The sequence below is a fragment of the Crinia signifera genome, chromosome 4, assembly GCF_055691185.1.
Source record: "Crinia signifera chromosome 4, ASM5569118v1, whole genome shotgun sequence".
Taxonomy (NCBI): domain Eukaryota; kingdom Metazoa; phylum Chordata; class Amphibia; order Anura; family Myobatrachidae; genus Crinia; species Crinia signifera.
Genome location: NC_139220.1, coordinates 204237187 through 204261497, shown reverse-complemented (window position 1 = coordinate 204261497; position 24311 = coordinate 204237187). Strand labels below are relative to the sequence as shown.

Below are 24311 nucleotides of genomic sequence, written 5' to 3'. Positions count from 1 at the left end.
ATATAGTATTATGAACTTTTGTACTGCCTACGTATATACAGCTTTTTTCTAGTACAGTACTTAATAATTGTATTGTAGAAGATTCTTTGCAGAGTTACGTTGCAGACAATTTTCTTACACAAACAACTTTTGTTACTCTGCAGAATTATTTGGTTTATGTTTGCCTTAAGCCAGGCTTCCTACATAGAAGGTCAAGATCGTAGTTATACCCAGAGAGAGCATCCAGTAGTACCCTGACTCTCACATCAGGGTGGGAGATGGCTCTTATTTGTAAGTATGGTCATATATATATATATATATATATATATATATATATATATCTCTATCTCACATGTAACTGGGAGCTGCAGGGGGCGGGCAGTGATCCTCATCGGGTACGCCGAGCGGGCAGTGAGTCCTGATGCTTTAACTAGCTGCGAGTGCTGACCTGGCCGGGCGGTGTGATCACAGATATCAGCAGTGGAGACGGGCAGTGTAGTGGCGGGTATTAGATTTTTAAAATACCTGTCAAATGACTGGCCGTTCTGTGATTGGCTGATAGCTCTTAGCCAATCAGAGAATGGCCAGTCATTTAACAGGTATTTTAAAAATCTAATACCCGCCACTACACTGCTTGTCCCGCAGCGCTGCTGATCACACCGCCCAGCCAGGTCAGCATTCGCCAGCTAGTTAAGCGTCAGGACCCGCTCCGGCGTCCCCCTGATGAGCGCTGCTGACCCCACTGCTCCCCTGGTCAGTCTGTATGCATATGCCTGTCAGTTGGGCAGGCATATGCATACAAGGAAGTTGGACGGTCAGCACGTATGATCACGTCCGACCTCTCTGATTACTTTACATGTGTTCCGTGTCCCATCTCGGGGCTAGCTGCACTCGCCTCACTTTATAAAATCAACTCCACGCCGACGTGGATAGTGGGGGTATGAACGGGTTGGGAGGATGGGTACCGCGTGTGCTCGCCACGCTTCGGGCTGGCATGGATAGTGGGGGTTTGAAATAGAGGCATTTGCCAGATTAATCCCAAACCGATGGACAATAAGTGAATTTCGCAGTTTAGGTACTGTGTCCGTAAAGCGGTATCCTTTCTCAGTACTAAGTACTTAAACACACTTAAATACACCAGGTATAATTAGTACACGAGACTTGGCATAAATTTGCACGCAGCCGGGGGACGGCAGCAGGCAGGGAGATGGAAGCCTCCCTGCCTGTGCTGGAGCCTGTGTGGGCGGTAGGAGGGCTCCCGAGGACACAGGCAGCACAAGCTACATGGAGAGCTGGCAGGGGCGCTGTGTACGCTGGCTAGGCAGGGCTGCCACGGAGTCACTATGCTAGGCAGCCGTTGGGCTACGCTGACAATGTAGCTTAGCCTATGCTGAAAACGTAGTGTAGTCGGGCGCTGTGATATTACACAAGTACCAAAAATTGAGTTTAAATAGTTTTGGAACTGGGGGAACCAGGGAGCATCTTGGCCTCAGCAGCAGCAGACTCTGCAATACAGCACACTCCAGCATGTGTTGTGCAGGAGTGGGTGTGGCAGACCAGGGCCCTTTTCTGCCCCTCAATCAGTCCCTGGCCTGGATAATTATAACCCCCCCCCCCCCTCTCGTGGTAGCCATGACAGCAAGTAGCAGCAAACACAGGGCCACAGATTTCCAGAGCCGAGAGTGCGATCTCCATCACTCGCTGCACAGGGGCAATAGCCAGGTGGCTGCAACCATGACGGTGGTTACGGACAACGGAAAGATGGCCACATGCCCCATACACACATTATACACACATCACAGTTACTAGAAAAAATGTACCCATGTAAAGCAGGGGTATGTATGTATGTATGTATGTATAATATATATAGTGACAAGGAATCATATACACTGGATAGAGATGAAGTCTGGGTTTTTATTTGACCAGGTAAGCAGCATGCCAGGTTCACAACATGGCAAGTAGGTTACAGCATCTCAGGGTTTTTCACAGTATTAAGATACTGTATAATCCATATACTATTACAGCCGCTGCTCTAAAACATGGACTGGATCTTCCCCGTTACCCTCATGTAAAAAAAAAAAAAAAGTGTAATGTATATAAACTTTTTTTTATTTATTTTTAATCCACTTAGGGGTTCACAATAGCCATATCTGGACCAATCGGTAAGTGTTATTTGTAGCCCAGACAAATCTGTTGCATTTTTAGTGGGTTGAATAGTTTTGCTGCCAACGTACGTACAAACGTGAGCATTCCAACAACAAAATATATAGACTGGTGCCAGAAGAAAAAGAAAGCAACAGCTCTCCACTGATATTCCAAAAACAATGATTGTTTGTTTTGCTTAAGTAATGTTTCTTACAAGATATATAAATCATATTTTTTATGCTCCGCATAAGAATGTTTAGGTTCTCTATTACATCATTAAAAGCTGAAGAACGTATTTAGGGATTATGTGTGGGATTGCATGATCTGCATAAAATAACAAGTTGTTTTACTGCAGTCACTCTTCTTAATTATTTTTATGTAACACCAGTATCTACTAATATATACAGTATGAAACTATACTAAACTCCAGGCAAATCTATTCTGTCAAAAGAAAACTGTTATTCTCAAGTGAAACAATATGGCAGTGAAGTCATAAAGCGGTTCCTAGTTTAACTGATGTATACGTTTCTAAACCTGCTGCAAATGTGTACAAAACCCAATTAGCGCTTAACAAAATATTTCTGATTGTGTTATTCGTCCTTATTTCCATCTGTTACCTATTCAGCTAATACAAATGGAAAAAATAATGGTCTTTAGCATTAGATTTAAAAAAAATTTATTTTTTATTTTTTCATGTTCCGTTTTTTAAGTTTCTTATGTTTAATGATAGCATGTATTATGGTTATCAGTTGCAGCTTTGACTCCTCTGTACGGCTGAGCTGAAAGTATTAGCTGTTCCGCAGGAAGTGGTCCCTTGACTTTCTGCACAACCATGACGCACTTAGGCCACTTCCTGCTCAAAACAAGTCTTTCTCTGCATGAAAAAAATGCATGTGTACTAGATATATTCAATAATACAGTCTATATATAACTTTTTTTTGTGTGTAATATTTACAGGCATTGACTTTAAAATCCGCACCATAGAATTAGATGGAAAGAAGATTAAACTTCAAATATGGTATGTTGGACCTATCATCTTATTATTTATGCTATACTGCTTATTTAAAGCCTATGCCATTTATTTTTTATTTATTTTATTTTGTACTGTGTATTAGTCAAAAGAAGAGGTTTCCTCCGTGGCTGTGTTCACCCTAGGAGAACATTTAGCACAGTGCGCTATGCTTTCCCCGGTCAGGTCCCTCATAGCAGAAGATGATCTGCTTACATGCAGGATTGTGTGTGTTGTATTGTTCTGCTATAATGAGTAAACAGGTTCTTGATTTAAATGATTATTCCACCAAAAATGTAAGTGTGTGGAATTATGGTAAATAAACTGATTTACCTGCAATACTCCTTCCTATCTGACTGGTCTAACCATCAACAATAACCTTTTACTGCTTGGGCCGACTGCTGTAAACGTGAAATTGTGGGATGATCTTGTGTAATTCTTTCCATGACTAAGGGGCAGATGTACGAAGCCCTGGATAGTGATAAAGTACCAGTCAACCAACTTCTACAGCTGGCTACACACTACGCTGACTTAAAAGTCTTTATGCCAATCTGCTAACGACTGGTAAAGGCATACACACTTACGGAATGTTGGCCAAGTGTGCTATCCTTTTATATGTGCCCGCCCAGTTGCAATGTCAGTCATCTGCGTCTTCCGCAGCAAGTGTGTGGGCGACCCTGCTGGCCACCTGTACACACCGCACGATGTGCTAATATATCGGCTTTGTTACAGGGTCTACACCAGGGCTGGGCAATTGTGGCACTCCAGATGTTGATGAACTACACATCCCAGCATGCCTTGCATCAGTTTCAGCATGGCCACATAGCAAAACGAATGCAAAGCATCCTGGGATGTGTAGTTCATCAACATCTGGAGGGCTGCAATTGCCCAGCCCTGGTCTACACAATATCTGTGAACGACCTTATTCACAAGCATATCCTATGTACATACCCACCAACATTTCCACAATATGTCAGCCGCTTAACTGATCTGATATTCAGGCCAATGTGTACCTAGCACTTGGGTGCTGATAATTTGGTGTTTATCTCTCTCCACTTTATTACTCTCTATAAGACTTTAAAGGTATCCAAAAGATTCCAGCGCTAGCTATAGGGTAAAATTTGCAACCAATACATATTATTGCTTAATTGTTACAACACATGGGAAGGAACAGGCATCACTAATTGCTGCTGTTTTGGCAATTACAAGAAATGAAGTTTTCAATCTGACTAGTTTTACTCTTTTGCATAACGTGACTATTATTATGCCATGTCGATTCTAATTGTCTTTATTTATTAAATACTGAAGGTTAATAAACAGTAGGCAGACGGTGGGGGTAATTGAGTTTAGCACAAATGACGCAATGTGCCGGCATAGTGAGTTTTCCTTCCACCCCATGAAGTTGTCATAGAAAATGTACTATATCCGCTGAACCCATCATCGCACAGCCAGGCATCGCATTCAGTTGAATTCTATATATTCTATTGTATTTTTACTGCTGTTGATAAACATGTCTTCATAGACAACTGTTACCTGCAGTCTGGGTGTTTCTAGTGTGCACATAGAAGTACTATATGCAGATGAAATTACACCTCTTGAAGTCTTGCTTTGTCCTCCTTAATCAGTCATGAAACCTATTATTTGACCGTTACTCATGAGCACTTTGGGAACATCATATTCAGGAGTACGGTCATTTTATTTTCCTGGCTTTCACCTTGTAAACAAGTAGACTTTCCTATCTCGTGACTGAGAAGGTGCTGGCCGTGCAGATAGCAATTACAGCCAGGATAAGGGAATTCCATTACAAATGTAGTTGTACCATGTTTCAATGTGTCATAGTGGAAAATTATTGTACAATACAAATTTTGGTTTACAGCTTCAACTTCGTATCCATTGCAATTGTACTGATGTGGAAATCCATATCCTGTACAGCTATTCTTGTTGAATAATATAGGTCATCTTGGATATAAGGGATTTCGGGGTGGGTATTATACAGTCGTTTGCTCGACACCCATGCATTGGGTTGACCACTGAAGGTCGACATGCCTAATGTCAACATTGATGCAAGGTCGACACAAACATTTGACAATGGCTAGTTCAACAATCCAAAGGTTTTTTCACTTTTTTTTTTTGAGCCGTCATGTGCTGACAGGCGGTATTTCATGCCCTACCATACACTAAGGCGTGCAGGGGGAATAGTATAGTGTGCTGAGCGTAACGCGCTATGCCAGGGGACACGGTGTACCGATATGTTGTTGTCTATGTTGACATTCGGGATAAAAAAGTGAAAAACCTGTGTCGACCTTTTGACTGTCAACCTAATGCTTGAGTCGACCTTCCTTCCATGTCACCTTAATCCATGTTCACCTTTAGTGGTTGACCCGGTGCATGTCGGCCTTTGGTTGGTCGACCCAATGACCCTTACCCCTTTTATGCAACTCCATTCTATGCCCCAAATGGCTAGCCATGTCCCTAGACTTGATGCGCGGCACATCAAATCCATCGCAAGTGACCACGGCAGCGCACATATTGACATATTGACAGCATATCGCTCAGTGTGTGCCCAGCTTTAAAGGCCCCATACACTATGCGACTTCTTAGAGGGGAGAATTCACATACGATCTCCCTTTTAACCGCCTGGCATCTTCCCGGGCGGTATGATCACATATGATACATCGTATGGGTTCTTTTTGCATACGATGTATCGTGTGCGCTCCCAACAAATGCTGCAGGACACGATAAATCTATAGGGCAGCCCATATGATCTTTTGTTCCGTTCTGATGCGCACTGGACTGCAAATTGGAGCTGGAATGCATACGATCTTGCCGTTCATCTGATTTCTCAGTACAGTGCGTCAGAATTTGATGAAAAGATCGCAATAGTATATGGCCAGCTTTAGACTCTGATCCCTCACTCTAACAGTGGGCCAAATATCTCTCAATTTGCAAGATCGTTTTATTCTATTTATGTTTATATGGCAGTGCATGATCTATAAAAGCACAGAACGCCTACTTGTGAAGCTTGTTCTAGGCACAGTGCACTTCAAGTTGTTTTTTGTGGTCTCTGAAAGCACCTTAATTACAGCCCAATTATGTGCCTTTCACATTATACCAAGGCAGATTTTTTAGCACTCTTTAAATGTCTCCACATAGTGATTTTTTTTTTTTCTTTTTTCTTTTCTTTTTTTTTCTTTTAAAATAACTTTGGTCTTTGAGCATGTCAGCAAAACAAAACCTCTGGCACCATATACAATCCGAAACCTAGGCATACACAATAGCGAAATAAGATGGCACTAAGCACATTAAAGAAATGGCAGACCACATTGACTAAAGCGCTGCAGAATATGTATGCGCTATATAAGAAACTGTAAATAAGTAAGGGCATAGGCCTTGGGTGTTGTATAAAGTCAACCAAAAGCATGATAGAAGGGAGATTTCCCAAATGACAAAAGACCAACGAGGTGTGTGAAGGCCACCATCTAAACTTGTTTAGGTAGATAAGGTCATTACCTATGCAAGTGTGCATATTGTATGCAGCTCGTTTCGAAAATGGGAGATGAATATAAATGGAAATAAGAATACAATGAGTGCAAGTTTATACGTGTAAATAGGAGTCCAAAACTGTGACCAGTAATCTTTGACAAAGTGTTACCAGTAATCTTTGACAAAGTGTTACCAACACAAAACCTGTTGGAACCAGCATTGGAGACATGCAAACGAGCCCTTGTACTTACCCCAAACCTCTGCATAACTTACGGTCCAAGCCAGATACTGCCATGTGACAAGGAGCTGCGCACTTCATCAGAAGACCTGGAGAAACAAGCAGGGGGGCAGTGTATGTCCCAGCACTGTTCCATAAAATCCCAGTTCCACGAAAGGTGTTATTCAACACCAACTATATTTATAATGAGCATTTGCATTATTTTATGTTTGTCACCATAACCTTGCACCTGTATATTTGCACTTATAAACTTGCGCTCATGGTTAGTTTTTTCTTGTTCATTAAATTTATATCCATTGTTTTGTTGTAAAATAGGAAAGACTATGCCTTTTTCCCTGTACGTAAATGTGGCATAATGTAATGAAAAGTTAGCACTAATACGACTTTGAAACACACTAAAGTGTCTTGTGTAATTCTGTTTTCAGGGATACTGCAGGACAAGAGAGGTTCCGTACAATTACCACAGCATATTATAGAGGAGCAATGGTAAATCTCTAAAGATGGTCTTTCAGGCATTTTCTGTCTACAGTTGCTGTTAGTGGTTTATTTTACTAGTGATATTATTATAAAACAATTTTTCTGTCTATTCTGATTTGTCTCCATAATGTCTCCTTTTGTCCATGTAACCTTTCCCTATGACTCATTCAATTGTCTGTTACTCGTCTCCCACAGTCCGGCATTGTAACACTAGCTTAATTATGTCTTTCTTCCTCTAAGGGGATTATGTTGGTGTATGATATCACCAATGAAAAGTCGTTTGACAATATAAAAAATTGGATAAGAAACATTGAAGAAGTGAGTGATTTCCTTTATGATATTGGTTTGAACTGTGTGCCTATTAAGTTTGTCATTTATCTGGAATGTTCCATGTGCTAACAAAACTTTTGCTTTCAAGCTGTTTACAGTGATATGCTTTGGTTTTTGTAAAGGGCCATACACACTGGGCGACTATACCCAGCGTGTATGTACAGCGATGACAGCTGTCATTGCTGGGTGGGGGGTGGGGGTGGAGTGGCTTTCCCTGGGGGGAAGTGGCTTTCCCTGGGGGGGGGGGGGGGGAGTGGCTTTCCCCCTGGTGGTGGGGGGGAGGCTTTGCTGCCGCTCCTTTGCTGCTAATTGCCAGGCCATATACACTGGGCGGCTTTGAGCTGAAAGCCGCTCAAACTTGCTTTTTTTGAGCGGCTTTTCAGCTCAGTTGCCCAGTGTGTATGGGCCTTTAGACATGCCAACACACACAATATCCCAAAAACCTTTTTTTATTTTTTTTATTAAACAGAATTGTTCATACTTTGCCATCCCTGTAGGCATAGATAGAGAATAGAATAGTTTGAGCGGAGCATGGTCAGTACAGCGGTACACTTATACTAACTTTTGTCAATGTCTAACTAATGCATGTCTAACTAATGCATGTCTAACTTTTGTCAATGTCTAACTTTTTGGTGTCAACCTATTGACTGTTTGACTGGTCATTGTGAGCTATACCTCACCCTTGCAAGAGACGGCTATTAAGTTATAAGTAATAATATAATCACAACAACAGAGTTGTGAGACCGGAGGAAACTCGATTGTCTGGGATATTTTTTTTTTTGTTTGTAAATCTGTGTTTTATTTATATTTTTGTAAAACTTTGTTAAAATAAAGTTATGATAAAACAATCTGGTGTGGAATAGTTTTCACTAATGTGAAAGTTTAGTTATCTATATGATACAGTATATTTGTAATCCCGTTCCACTGTGGTCTCTGTTTAGACAAAACACTGCAATGTTTGTACTGGACCTATATGTAAAGTTTACACTAAACCAATAGTGGATTCCTAGAAGCTTGGAAATACTTCTGCCCTTGCCAGATTTTACATGTATTCGATTTCAATATTCCATTAATGTGTTTCCCAGCATGCTTCATCTGATGTGGAGAGGATGATTCTGGGCAATAAATGTGACATGAATGACAAGAGACAAGTATCCAGAGAAAGGGGGGAGAAGGTAAGTGAAAATTCAGCTTGCAGTATAGTAAATAAGTGTTTTATACATTAAAGTGTGTGTGTGTGTCACTAAAGTAGAGATATTTGGGAGCAACAACTAATCAATCATAGAGTGGCAGAGAGACTGACAGGTGTCCAAAACTTCCTCTTTTTAAGCAGCATCCGCGCAATTATTTTGAAAAGAGCTTCATGGATTGGGTTTCTGTGGCTGAGCAGCCATAAACCATAATTTAGTGCTTCACAATCTGGCACATCAGATGTTGGTTAATGCCACAGTAGCACTTGCATGTCAGAATCCATACTGCGGGGCTGTAAAGTTTTTGGAAAAGGAATAATTGTCTGTGGCTTTTTTTTTTGGCCTGTTTTCATGAGAAGTGTGTGCATGTAATGTATTGGTAATTTGTTTTTATTAAGACAATGAGTTTTCTGTTTAATAACATGACAGACCTGCACAGAGCCCTGAGCTCAACCCCATCGAGCACCTATGGGCTTTATTGGATGACAGATGGCAAGCTAGGCCTAATCACCCATCTCACGTCTATCTGTGCTCCACCTCACAAATGCTATGGTGGCTGAAAGGTTGCAAATAGCCCCTGCCAAGTTTCATGTAGTGCCATCAAGTAGTATAGGATAGCCCCCGAACCTGTTATCAGTGGTAAAGTTCTGCTGCTATTAGGATACCTCCTATATATCCTTACATTTTATTAATTTCTGATTTCACACGTTCCTTCCCCATTCTGGTGTTAGCCTGAAAAACAACCAAACTTTTTGACTAGGTCTGCAATCTTTATGCACTGATGTACTGGCACATCCATCTTAGTGGTGATCGCTGTTGTATTCTTTAATTTGTTGGACAGTCTCTAAGCTCTGTGTCTCTTTTCAGCTGGCAATTGATTACGGTATCAAGTTCCTAGAGACGAGTGCAAAAGCCAGCATTAATGTTGAGGAGGTAAGCACAGGCTATCTTAGTTTATCAAAAAAAACCACATGCATGAAACAAAGTAACTCCTTTTAAATAACCTTTCAGGGAGACAGTCTGGTAAGGCTGCAAGACATACATACATACATACATACATACATACATACATACATACATACATACATACATACATACATAGTCTGCATGATATTGTGTAGAATTATAAATCTGAACAAAACTCTTTATAGCGTGCCACCATGATGTATGTGTCTCCTCCTTTTCATAAGATTGTTGGGCTAAATATGAAACTACCATATATTTATGAATAACACTACTGTGTTCTTATTGTTTGCAACATTTCTGCACAGCTAAGCATAGAATAATTATAAGTAAATATGTTTTGTAGTAGTTTACTACAGCCCAATAAATAAAACTTGTCTTGAGCATAGATAACCAATATGTACTCAAGATGTCAAACTTCTGTATTTGTCCTAGTAGTGATTGGGCCCTATGCCATATCATGGCATTTTTTTGTTTTGTTTTTAACTGGTTAAATCTATAGTGAGTTAAAGAAAATTGACCAGTGTTTGTTCTATATATCGTTAGATTTATTATCGCTGATGTCTATAGGAGACCTGACTATAATCTCCATTCTCTCACCTTGAGTTTTCCTGCGTTAATAAGTTTCCCTGTATAAATCGGACTCCTAAAGTCACCGACAAGGACAAAATATTCTGTTTAATTTTGTTATCACAGGAATCTAGTAACACTGTCTACAGGTAGGGTAGTTGTTTACTGTATCATTTTTTTCAGACAGGATAAGGTTCATTGAGGGCACAGTTTAATTTTGAAAGGCAAATGGATGTGTCCATTTATGAGAATATATAAATATATATTATTTCCATTAAAGTTCTGTTCCTTAGACCCCAAATGTCCTGCTAAGCTCATAAGGGTTCAGTTTTTAAAGTCCTTTTCAAGTCATAAGACTTGGATGAAATAATGTTTATTTTTCCTACTTCAAGGCAGCCCTTACAATGGGTTTTAGGCCCTTCTCCCAGCTAGGTAAATTTTTTTTTTTTTCTTAGGATCCACCCACCTCAGGTATAAAGCCGGACTCCTCCCTCTATTCATTCTTATTCATTCTTTTTCCTTTCTCAGCAAGTGCAGGTTTGCTCTTTTTACTCACAGTAGGCTGGTTGTGCTGAAGTGTTCTGGAGCTGGGTTGCCTTCACCCTTCTTCCCTCTCTCTACTTCCTTCTGCCGGCGGCTTGGAAGAATGGTGGTTCCCCCCCACCCCTGTAGCAGCTGTACATGAATGGCGTGTCCCTGCTGTTGGTCGGCTTCCAGTAAGTGCATTGTGACACTCTATGCATTCAACTTGAGCTCCAGAGGTGCCCTTCCGGTTCCAGCACCAGTGGGGGTGCTGAAAGTGGTGCTGCGGTAGTGGCCACGTCATAGGTAGGTGTCCGGTATATATGCTTACCTAGGATACCTGGCAGGCCAGTGAGGTTTTTCCTGGCTTTGACCTCATCATAATGCACCTGGCGTCTGTGTTTCACTTGGGTGCACACTTCCAGCTGCAGTTCCAGTTTTGCTGTGTTTACCTGGGGGACCTGTACAGGGACACTGGAGCAAGTCAGCATTTCCCTTTTGCATTTTTTATCTGGATCATGGCTGAGATGGAGAATGCCGAGGTAAGTCCTCATAGAGGACTGGTTGCTTCTGACAGTCTTGTTAGTGTCCTTATTCTAGTGTATTTGTTCAAAGAAGAGGACATATAAGAAGAATTTTTGTAAAGTCTGCCCTTCCTACAACAAATAATTTATTGGAAATTTGGAGGAAAAATCATTTGGGGAATGTGTGAAGGATGCAGGTGCTACCCCTAATGTCTCTAGTTAATTAAACAGCATTAATGGAGTGGATGAAGAAATCATTTGTTTCTAGGAGGAGTTTTTTTAGAGTTTCAAACGATCCAGGTCTCAGACTAGTTTGGATTTTGATGTTATGTTACCCTCCTATCCATCAGATGAGTATGTTAGAGTATTGTCTGGTGCAGAGTCTGATGAAGTCATCAAAGACAACAGGATGTTTAACCTGGATTTAGTGGAGGTTGTCTTTAAAATGTATATAGGTCTTTTAATTAAAAGGAAACTGCTATACAGGAGCAAGATGAATTGTTTGAGGATCGGTCCAGGAGAGGAAGATGTTTCCCTGTACACAAAGTTTAAGATACCCTGCATAAGGAATGGCAGAATTTAGATAAATGTGACCATTTCAAAATAAATGATCAAATGTATCCGGTTTAAGAAATTTATTAAATGGTGTGGTGTTCCTAAAATTGAAGCGGCTTTTGCCGAAATCACCACTAGGACCACTATACCATTGCAGGATGGAGCAATTCTTATGGATTAAAAAAAGGAGTGCTTTTAAGAGTGAACATTTACAATATGGTGGCACTAAAATCGGGAGTAGCTTTTGTTTTCATTGCTAGAGCTCTAAGATTATGGTGGTCGTCTCTGCAAGATGACTTGCAGGAAAAAAGGGCCTAGGAATCCTATCTGTAAAAGTATTAACTCTATTCAAAAATCAGTAGATTATATACGTGAAGCTTCGTTGGGCATCTTGTGGTTTTTTTTTTTGCAAAATCTGTTCTCTCTGGAGTTCTTGCAATGGGGGTCCTGTGGCTAAGGTCTTGGCAGGCTGATTCTCATTCTAACAATAGACTAACCACATTGCATTATGAGGAGTCCTTTTTTTTTGGAAGCAGCCTGGATTCAATGATCCAGTGAATGTCCGGAGGAAAGTCAGTCGTGTCAAGACTGCCAAGTGTGGGAGCAGACACCACAGCTCTACTAGAGAGTTTAAGAGATTTATAAAATTTCGGAGCCATGGAATGAGTCTCAAAACAAAAAAATATATATTTTATTCCTGCCTGTTGATTGTAAAAAAGGCATCGGGGGATTCGGAACCAGTCTAACTCTACAAAGTCTAAACAAAATAATAAAAAAGAAAAAGTTTCATATGGAGACCGCAAAATCTATTTTGATGGGCCTAAAAAGAGCAGATTTAATGTCAATAGACCTTTTTTAAAGATTCATATTTCCATATCCCAGTCAGCCAAGGTGACCGAAAGTTCCTGAGGTTTTGCATGAACGGAATGCATTTCCAGTTCACTGTGTTACCTTTTGAACGCACCACTTCCCTGAGAAGTTTTATGAAGGTTCTTGTGAGAGAGCCTGTCTCAGGGAGCAGGCCAATCAAAAGTCTGTGTCAGTAGCGGCATTTTGTGCTCCATTTTCTCCAAAGACACTGGTGGCTTGTGAACTGGGGAAAGAATTTATTTTCATAGTTCAAGCCAGAAAGTTCAACTAAATATGGCCCAAGTTTTAGGCATGATGTCCTCAACCATAGGTGTTATTCCATTGTCAAGATGTGGGAGCTTCAGTTGGACCTACTAAAATATTCTCTATCCTTGACTCCCTTAAGGAATTGGATGAAACTTTTTTGTTAGCTGCAAAAAAGTCCCTGTCATGGTGGAAAGAATCAGTTGTGTTTCAGAAACACTTCCCTGGAAGAGCCGTGATATCTGGTACTGTCCATCGATGAGAGTGCAAGCGGATGGGGAGCACACATAAGAAACCGCAATTGCCAATGAGATTGGTCCCCTCAAGAAATAAAGTTCTCCTCCAATCAAAGGGATTTGAGGGCGGCCTGGATGGCTGTGTCATTTCTGAGACAAATATGCCAGGCAAAGAAAATATTGCAGATTACCTCAGCAGGAACCAGTTTCATCCAGGAAAATGGGATCTGGGAGAACACGTGTTTCAGCTAGTAGTGAAGAAGTTTGGATTACCCGAATTAGATCGAACGGCAACTTCTACGTTCAACATGGTGGGTTCCAGCGGGATAGATGCTCTGTCACAGAAATGGGATTTTGAGTTTGGGTACATTCTTCCCCCCCCCCCCCCCCCCCCCATTTACACTAATATCCAGGGTTGTAAAGAAGATAATGGAGGAGCAGGTACAGATTATAATTCTCTGCTTTTGGTGCAGGAGAGCCTGGTTCCCCCCACACTGCGGAGGATGGCAGTTTCATATTCCCCAATTCTACCAGTAACACAAAGAATGTTATGTCAAGGTCTTCTGCAGACTCCGGACCCCCAAAAACTGCATTTAACAGCATGGAAGTTGAACGGAAACTACTATAAAGTTAGGGCCTGTCATGCAACTCATGTTACAAGCAAGGAAGAAGGTGTCATCAGAGAGATTATGGCATTTTGAAGGTATTCATTGATTAGGCAAAAAATGGGTGGGACGCAATGAAGGCAAGCACAATTCAGGTCTTGCAATTTCTTATTGAAGGTTTTCGGAAAAGGATTAGCAGTATCTACCCTTAAAGTTCAAATGGCGGCCTTTAGTGTGCTATTTGACAGAAGATAGGTGGATTGAAAGGCTCTGTCAAGCTAGTAAAAGATTGAGACCGTAAATCAAATTGGTTATTAAACAGTGGGATCTAACCCAAAGCTATGTCTGTTAGCTGTTTTTGAGGAGGACATACTGGATAAACCTACTCAACGCTATGTTATTAATTTATGCGCCCTGATAAGGTTTGTATTGCCAGATCATGGTTGGCCCCAAATGGTCCTACTTTGAGGGAATGGTTATCTCTGATAAATAAAGTGGCACGACATGAAAAGTTTTTCTATCTCTCGAGGATCCGAAAAATACTATGCCATTTTGGCATAAATGGATTGATTCCCCTTTATGCACCAGTGTATACATTTACCCCCATTGGTTCGACCTTGATCTAGCTTCAATGATGAGCTCTGGCACGCATGCTTACACCGTGCTATAGGACTCCCCATCACTTTGTTATACATACATGTATATGTACATGTATATACATCTTATATTATATTTCTCAACAAACAGGAGCGGATGCACACTCTATACAGAGATTAATAAGTGAATATACCCTATTATAGTTAGATTGCAAGGAGGAAACCACAATAATTTAAAGTATTTAACCATGGCAAGATTATTTGATTTATGTATGCATATGTTCATCATTGTACTCTGTATTATCTATTACTCTAATTACCCAAAGGGGTGGAGATACTGTGCTAATAAAAAATGTATTCTAATACACCATGAATGAATGTACACACACACAATAATAAAATGGAGACTGCTTCAATAAAAATTAACAGTTTATTTTTACACATAGAAATTTAAACTAGGCGGCCACCTATAAAATTAATATAATGAATGAATCATGTTGTTATTATACATAGTACACATACATACTGAAATAATTTTCTAAAATCAGAAAAGCATATATAAAACTTATGAAAAAACTGCACTTAGTCCAACTTCCAAATTAGACCACAAGGTTTCAAGCAGGTAAGTATTGACTATAAACACTTGCCATGTAGAATGATTTTCCGTGGAAGGAATGATAGCTGGGCTATACCCGTAGTGATGCCGGGCCACGGCACTTACAACGGGGAGTCTTTTGTGCATGAAATATCTCATCAATGGACAGTGTGATTGTTTAAAGATAAGTAGATAGGTGAACAGAAAGAACTGCTCTCACCTGGGCTGCCGTGAGGTATTGTCCTGGGTGCTGTAAGTATAATGGAGTGTCCCTCCGGTAGGAGGCGGACAGGTAGACAAAGCCGATGGATGTGGTCAGCGTATCTCTCACTTACGCTGCGGGTATCTGAAGGTCAAACACTGTGACGACGTGTCTCTCACCCACGCTTGTCGTTGCTCCCACTGGCGTTCTCCGGAAAAGACTGCAAGCTGCGGCTAGGATGGCTAAACGTGCCGTATCTATGGATCATTTCATTTCTTCAGAATCCTTCAGGGCAGCCCATAATCTCCCTCCCTATGTGGGCTCTTCATTTCTTAGGATCATGATCCCAGACCCTCAAAAGACTGAATAGAGGAGGGAGGGGTTGGACTTTATACCTTAGTTAGGCGGATCCTAAGAAAACAAGTGACTGGTCTATAGATGGGAAAAGGGCCTAAAACCCATTTGTAAGGGCTGCACCGATGAATTTTGAAGAAATGGAATTATCACGCAAATACTTAACCTACACTTTTGTTCTGTAACACAAAGTAAGATTTATTGATTTTAGATGCATATATTACCTGCATGAATTATAAATTCTAAAGCGTTCTATGGGTTGGCTACAAAATCTCAGCAGCCAGGTTGCTGACTGTGACATCCTGACAGTCAAAATCCCAGTAAATATTTAAAATCCTAATCTTTCACCCCTGTAGCTTAAACCCGTTAGCATTTTGTAGGCATGATCCCACTGCATTCTGTTGCGGCCTATACCTAATTATATATACATCTGTGTATTTTCCTAGTTTATGTATACAGTATGTTTATGCTTTGTTCCTTTTCTTTCAGGCTTTTTTCACTCTTGGTCGAGATATTATGACAAAGCTCAACAGAAAAATGGTTTGTATTTGAATTGCTGACTGATATTTGAATAATTAGTCACATATGATAACATTGTTGCACAAATGTTTTAAATCAGTTTGTACTTTCCCGTCAACTGTACAGACCCTGTCGCCCTAAAGACAGTCCTTCCTATTGGAGTAGGGAGGGTGCCCAAGTTGATCTTATGGAATTTGCATTATATTTAGGGGGGGGATATGGTTTGCCATGCGTAAAGGGTTACGGTATAGATGGTCGATGCCTAAGAATGGTCGATATACCCTAGGTCGACATGGTTGACCTGAATAACGAGGTTTTCACTGTTTTTGGTGACTGTTGACCTATGCCGCCATGGACACCGTATAAGTATTGCCGTGTTCACTCGCCATTCTATTCTCACTCTATGCCTACTTGGATAGAAACAAATATATATATATATATAATTTTTAAACAAACTATTAAACTCATGTCGACATTATTCACAGAGCATGTCGACATTAAGCTTGTCGACCTAGGGTATGTCAACAATTCCTAGGTACCGACCTAGTCACTGTTGACCATTAATGGTCAAACCTAGGGACTCTCGACCGAGATATTGTCGACCCAGGGACTGCGTAAAAGTATTTATCGATAGTATAGACGTGTCGTAGGGTACCGCAGATGTGAAGCCGTTATCAGAAAATTGCCCATCTGTGTATGATTTTATCTACAATATGTTTATTTAGGCCCAGGTGCTGCAGTATTGAGCTAGTTACAGGATTGGTTTGGTCTCTTTTGGGGAAGTTTGTAAGACTTTCAGAAAGTTAGAAGATATTGCTAGTTATTTGTTTTGTTTTTAAACCGGTGAGTAATGCCAGAAGTAATTCGACTAGAGCCTGCGTTGTCCATGCTTTTAAGGAATTGAAAATAATTAGCAGATGCATGAATTTAAGAAGTTATAGCTGGACATCTATCTTTTTATTTATTTTTTCCAGAATGAAAGCAGCTCTCCGGGTGCTGGTGGACCTGTAAAAATCACAGAGAAATCCACAAAGAAAAGCAGTTTCTTTCGTTGCGTGTTACTTTGACAAACTGTAGCATGCTGAAGAAAGAAAGAGATGGACTATGGCAGACCTGAATTGAATGGCTTTTTGCCAAGCTCAGGTGCTGCAATGACCTCTGGTAGAGCGAGAAAAAAACATGCTGTTTGCTGAAAGCTCCCGATATGGGACAGTTGCAGACGTTGGTTTCTGGAGTGGAAGATTATTGTGAAAAGCCTTCTCATACCTACAGAACGAAAACGCAGGAGCAAAGACCAGTGTATAATGGCAAAATCTTAAATTTCCCTTTCTATTTTATTTTACATGCAAGGGTTATAGAAATTCTGTGTTTTTTTTTTTTTTGTTTTTTTTTTCTCCTCTGTTCAATAACTTAGTATGGTCTAACTTTGTTTCTATAAGTTTGGACTTCAAAGAAACCACGCTGTCCATTTTGTTTCAAATTTTAAAGCGTAATGTGTCTGGAAGGTGCAAGGTGGTCATTTATTTTATTTCATGGTAGTCCTGAGAAACTATTTTACTTTCCAAGATCTGCAAATCCTGCTTGCTGCCTGCTAGCCATTTAAGAACAAGTGATGATAAATGAAGGATAGTGAAATATGAAGGGTTCGGACAAGAATTATGATTAGTTTGCAAGGTAATGTATCATTACTGATTCAGATACCCTCACAGTGGGGAGATTTGCTTTCAGAGGTTAGTGTCTGAGATTTAGCCATATTTAATAGTGAATCTTATGCATCGGAAATGCTAATCTAACAATGGTGAAGCTAAGAAGGTATGTTTGAATGTACTGTATACTTTGAGGCTCCCTTAGACCATACATTGTAGTAATAAGAGTCCATTCTACATTCACTTATGTGGCACTTTGTATTACCGCTGTCCGAATGAATCCAATATCTGGTAACACTCCATGAATAAAGATGCAAACCTACCTTTTTAGATGCTAGAATTACCTGTCAGTCCATCATATGGCGCCTGCTTCAATGTGAACACTGTCACCAGTCTTGTGATCATCTACTAATGGAATAGTATTTTCTTGCTGAATGTGTCTTTCACCAGTAGATGACATGGGAAAGCATATAATGAAGCACAATTTTTTATTTTTTTATTTTTATTGTTCTTGACCCTACACTGAATGCTTTTTTAAAATCTGTTCATAGGAGAACCAATTTGAGGAATTTTTAAAAAGGCACTCCCTATCTTCAGCGATTACACCCAATAGAGGGGGGTATTCAATCCAGGATTCCCGACTTTTGGAACGTCCGAACAGTCGGAATCCCCGGCCATTTTTGTTTCTTCCAACTGTAACTTGATAGCCTGAACTCCATGTTCTGGCTGTTGAGTGTTGGAAAGGCCTGAAAATGGCCTCGGATTGTCGAAAACTGGCCATGAGTTCGACAATCTGCTGCCGTTTCCGTTAACGACAGCATTGAATAGGTGCATGCCGATATTTCCCCTTGCGGTAAATATATGCACAGATTGAATACCCCACCCCCATAGTGTACAAGAAGGATTCCCTCCATTATCTAAAATGAGAGTATATTTGACTCCATAATACAAGTTCTGGTGCCACAAGCCATAAGGTTTTTGTGCAGAGGAGTGCATAAATATTCTGCCATATTGTTTGTAGGCTGTGGGGGGGGGGGGGGGGGTATTCAATGTGCTGCCGCTATTTCCGATGGGGGGGGGAATAGCGGTGGCTCCCTATTCAATGCTGTCTTTAGTGACAGCATTGAAGCGGGATCACGACAGAATGAGCCCAACTTTAGAAACTGTTGGGCCCGTTCTGCCGATAAAGGCCGTGGACTGTCGCGATCCCGGACGCAGATCGCCAATCCACGTCCGTTTTCGCAACCATACCCCCTCAGCTGTCGGGCTGACCGCAAACGGGCCAGGATCACGGATGTCTGCAATGAACATCAGCCGTGATCCTAGATTGAATACCCCCTTGTGTCTGTCTACGGTCAGGGCAATAAAAGTTTTCCATTTACAAAGCTCTCTGTTAAGGTAACTTGTAGGTGCTCTCAACAGCTTTATGTATGGGGCACACTAATTGGGGCAAGGCAATTTCCAAAGGTGCAAACATTTTTTTTTTTTCTTTTTTTAAAGCCGAGCTGACATTTTATGCTTGTTTTAACCATTTTGGTAATCGGCCTAGAATCTGGTAACATGGATATGTAACCCTATATTTACATTGTCCTGCAGCTTCATTGTATACTGCATAGTATCCTGTTCATCCTGTTTCCTGCTGCAATGAATTGGGTGCATTGTATTTACAAAACTTGCTTATAACTGTTCCCTATGTATTGAGAAATGACCACTGCAGATATTTGGGAAACCACAATCTGCAAGTACTTCTCCAAGTGCCTGGCATAGTGTTTGCTGTTCTTTATGCAGTGACCTTTCAGAGGGTCACTGGCTCACACAGGCGCTTGTGTGTAGATATTTGAAGCATGCACGGAATTAAGGGATTTTGAATAATGCCAGAGAACAAAAGAGAAAAGTTATTTCTCAAGGAAAAGTGTTCAGCAGAACCAATGGCCTAGTCATTATTCTGAAATGACTGAAGGAAGCAACACTATGATTGTATGGACTCTGCACACTTCCCCCATACATCTGTGTTGGCTTTGCTCTAGTGCGCATACCTGTGTGGTGTCTATGCTGTTCCTGTGTGTATGGTGAAGTGTGTGAGAGATACCGATGTGCTTTTTCTTTTTCCGCAACCGAATAAAGCCCATTTGATGCATCCCATAAACTCCCACATGCCTCTATCCCCTCTGTAGTGATGCTCTGCTGGTGCACTGGCTACTGTACATAATGGGGTGGGGGTGGTTCTCTCTCTGAGTAATGTAGATCTCTGATGTGAATGTGAAGCTGCTGATTGTATCTTAATTTTACTTTGCACAATGCTTTAAGTCATGTCTTCAAAATATTACGATTTATCCTTGCTATTAAGCCTGTAGTTTAGCACTGCATAGTTTGCTGTTCCTCTGCTTTTTATATTTTTGCTGCCTGAGTACTTAAATATGTATTCTTTTATTCTGGGAATTGCTTTAATAGTTTTCATCTATTGTTTTTCTTTAAAAGAACACAATATGTTACAGCAGTGAATGTTCTGTTGGCCCCATGGTGTTTTCAAAGTGCCATTAGTTCTGTATCCTAAGCATTTACTAATTAAATACCAATTTTACTTGACAGGACTTTAGATTGTTAAAAAAATAATAATCCAGAAACGTATAAATATATGCTCGACACAAAGGAACATTTCACCGCATTAGTATTGCCCAGTGCCCTCCTCAATAGGAACAATAAATTCACGAAAAAGGTGGCACTCACAATCCTATGCGTCAGGGAATGGATCACCCCCACTGTTACTTCAAGGTTTCCATTTTATTCCTTATGACAGTCACAGATTGTCAGTAGCTGAGTAAAACCACCACATTTTGCATTTATTAGTCATTTTAATTTCTGCCGCTAAAGCTGCGACAATTGCAGGCTTTGAAAACTGTCATTTTCTTAAACCTTCTCCTACGTGTTTACTAACAAAATGATTGTGTTGTGAATAAGTGGAGCTTTCACCTACTCAGGTGAGGCATTCATTTTATTGGCAGAACTAGTATGCAACCTCAAATTCAGGCTAATGTCCGTGTAGCCTGTACATTCCAATAGTTCTAACGTAACCAGATATGTACACCCCAACATGTTATTGTATGTACAGTAAGGTATGCTTGTGTGGTTCATTGGCAAGGCTTCTCTTTGTATTACTCTTGCTATGAAAACATTGGGAATGTATTCACTTTTACTGGGCACTCCATTCTAATCTTAACATCTCCATCAAAGCTACATTGACTTTCTGACTCCGACCTTTCTTGCATTTAGATCTAAGCTGAGTAAGTTAACAACTCTAAAGGCCCATACACACTGGGCGACTTTGAGCTGAAAGCCGCTTAAAACAGCATGTTTGAGCAGCTTTCAGCTCATAGCCGCCCAGTGTGTATGGCCCGGCGGCGAGGCGCACTTACGCATCATCGCCGGAAAAAACGTTGAGCGGCTTTGAGGATGGCTTTGCATAGCGCTGCGCTATGCAAAGCAGTCCACCCCCACCGCACCGGGTACGTGGAAAGCCGCTCAGTGTGTATGCACTGAGTGGCTTTCACCCCAGCCATCTCTGTCTATACACGCCGGGCAAAATCGGCCAGTGTATATGGACCTTAATATCAAAAGTGAACATTTTGGTTATACCTCTTCTTTATATGGGTAGTTTTAGGTTTACTAATGTATTCGTGTAATTGGACATGCTAAACCCAACAGTTTTGAGCTAAAAGTCATTGCTCAGTCTTAGACAACATTTCAGTTTTAGCTGTGTATTTTGTAATATCTAAGCATTCATCAAGGTATGCCAACAGTCCAGGTTTTCAGGATAGCCATACTTGAACACAGGTGACTTTATCAGTACCTCAGTTATTTTGCTTTAACCACCTGTGCTTGAGCATGGATATTACTTAAACGACCTTATTTTGGTTGACTTGCAAGGCTGCAAATTTTGTAGCCGTGCAAGTCCCCCAAACGCTGCCCGCACGGTCGCCTCCCCGAACCCCCACAGACATGTAAATGGATAATTTACATATCATCCATTCGCAGCCTTGGGTTGCGTGGGGAGAAATCATTAAATTGTTGGTGACCATCAAATGATTTCTTCAGCGCTCGCAGATCTGAGACACCTCTATGGTACGAGGACAGGGCAGGCAGCTGACTTCAACTTCCCACCCCCCACACCCGTGCCATCAGGGAATTACCATGGGAAATCCCAGCATTCTCATAGGAATCGGTCCACCATGCAGGTTGATTTAAAATAAACCCCTTCGATCGATGACATCATACCAAATATATATATTACATAGAATTGAAAACCTACCTGCTCCTCACTGACTGTAGGAGGAGATGCATGGGGATAATATCTATGTCTCCCTATTATTAAATATTTTTGGAACTTTGTAGATCCAAAAAAGCGATATCCTACCATAACATTTAATAATTTTCACATTGAATACAACACTCTTTGGCATATTTAAAATTGCATTTGCAGTAATGAATGCCAGAAAGCATAGTTTTTTTAGATACCTAATGCCAAATTTAGGGTTGTCCTTTTTTTGTTATTTTAATTACAATATATTGGAATTCTCCCTCCTTTTCAGTGGGTGGGCTATACGGCTTTATTTGAAAACTAAAGAGGCTGCAAAACCAAATGAGCGTTTGATTCTGATAACTTTGATATAAGGGGATGGCCAATTACGCATGGTAAACTACTGCAGATATTTATCCTCACAGGGGCTATCCACTTAGCCCTGATTAGTCTGCATGTGCTGCGATGTATCGAGGAATTAATTTCATGGACCTCAGGCTGTTGAAACCAAATCCCCCAAAGCAGCCCCATTTTGGAGTGAAAAATGCAGCTGCGGTGTCCGAAAACACACAGGTATAACTGCATACATGTGTTGGTTTTTTGTTTTACATTTCTTTTACTGGTTTGATACAGACTGCAATAATTGCAGTTTTTCATGTTATTCATTAAAAAATTTTGCACCTTTTTTATTTTATTTTTTTCAAACTTATCTCTACAGGTTCAATATAATTTACCAGCGGACATTTATGGACCGTCATATCGACGCCCATTGACCGGCCAGTCAAATTAACATGCAGACATGTCTACATGTGTTTCTATAATTATTTTTGGTTCGGGTTTCGGGCATGGTGGCTCGCTGCGCTCCACTGGGAAGTATGAAAACCCATGTCGACATGTTAAATGACTGTATTTTGACCATGTCTATATTTTAACTGTTGGTCAATGGGTGTCGACATTTTGACCACCAGTAAATTGACTGCATTCCATCTTTTACATGTGGTGTATAAATCACAGCAACTAACCTGGTTCTATACAGAGTAAAGTCATCTGCATTTAATGTTCTTGTGCGCTACTTCCTAGCCACTACTGTGCAAATGCATGATTTGCTTGACATGGTTATTATATTAATATTTTGCATTGGCATTTATTTGAACAGATAAAAAATGTGTCCCCTGTAAGGGATGCCAGTTGGTGGTTTACACCAGTGATCGCATAGTAATTGGTCAGTCTTAACCTTCTTTTATTTTTTTTGTGTAAAAGAAATCATTATGTAAATGACCAGCTATAACAAAAATAAACCAAATGTATCAAGAAGAATTGTTTTTTTGGTAAGGATTTTGTACTGCCATTTTGTTTTTTTATTATTGCTGATTAATTTTATTCTTAACAATGAGTACTTAGAAATTTCAGAGGGAGGTGTATAACAACTAGGTCGACAAGCGGGAGGTGTTATGTATAACAACTAGGTCGACAAGCATTGGGTCGACATGGGTCTAGGTTGACAGGACAGAAGGTCGACATGGGGTTTTTCACTTCTTTTTTTTTTGGAGCTGACAGGCGGTATTTCATGCCCTACCATCCACTAGGGCGTGTTGGGAGAATAAAATAGTGTGCCAAGCATTGCGCGTGAATGCGGTGCACTTCAAACTGTGTCCATGTCGACATTCGGGTAAAAAAACTGTTAAAACCCCATGTTGACCTTATGCGTGTGTTGAACTAGATCGACATGGGCAAGGTCAACAGTTAAAAGGTCGACCTGGGGTTTATCACAGTTTTTTTTACCCGAATGTCGACTTGGACACAGTTTGAAGTGCACCACATCCGCTTCACTCACAATGCTTCGGGCACGGTACCTCGCTACGCTCGGCACACTATTTTTTATTCTCCCACCACACCCTAGTGGACGGTAGGGCATGAAATACCGCCTGTCGGCTCAAAAAAAAAACAGTGAAAAACCCCATGTTGACCTTTTGACTGTCGACATTGCCCATGTCGACAATGCTTGTGTCAACCTAGACACATGTCGACCCAATGCTTGTCGACCTAATTGTTGTAGACCTACTGACCGAAATATTTCAGTTAAAGCATGGGTACAGGTACAGAGACCTAATGACTTGCAGTGGTCAAAGCACGAAATTATTTAAAATATAGGGTAAGAGCTGATAG

General features: G+C 40.7%; 1 protein-coding gene across 1 annotated transcript in view; it reads left to right on the top strand.

Annotated features, from left to right (window-relative positions):
• The window catches only part of RAB8B (RAB8B, member RAS oncogene family), a 38107-nt gene extending 14645 nt beyond the window's left edge, over window positions 1-23462 (top strand). Inside the window, exons 2-8 of the mRNA XM_083183494.1 lie at window positions 3082-3142; window positions 7280-7340; window positions 7572-7649; window positions 8747-8836; window positions 9719-9784; window positions 16176-16226; window positions 17180-23462. Of these exons, the coding sequence (XP_083039620.1) occupies window positions 3082-3142; window positions 7280-7340; window positions 7572-7649; window positions 8747-8836; window positions 9719-9784; window positions 16176-16226; window positions 17180-17272 (500 nt within the window). The 3' untranslated portion in view covers window positions 17273-23462. The remainder of the gene's footprint in view (window positions 1-3081; window positions 3143-7279; window positions 7341-7571; window positions 7650-8746; window positions 8837-9718; window positions 9785-16175; window positions 16227-17179) is intronic.
• The last annotated feature ends 849 nt before the right edge of the window (window positions 23463-24311 follow it).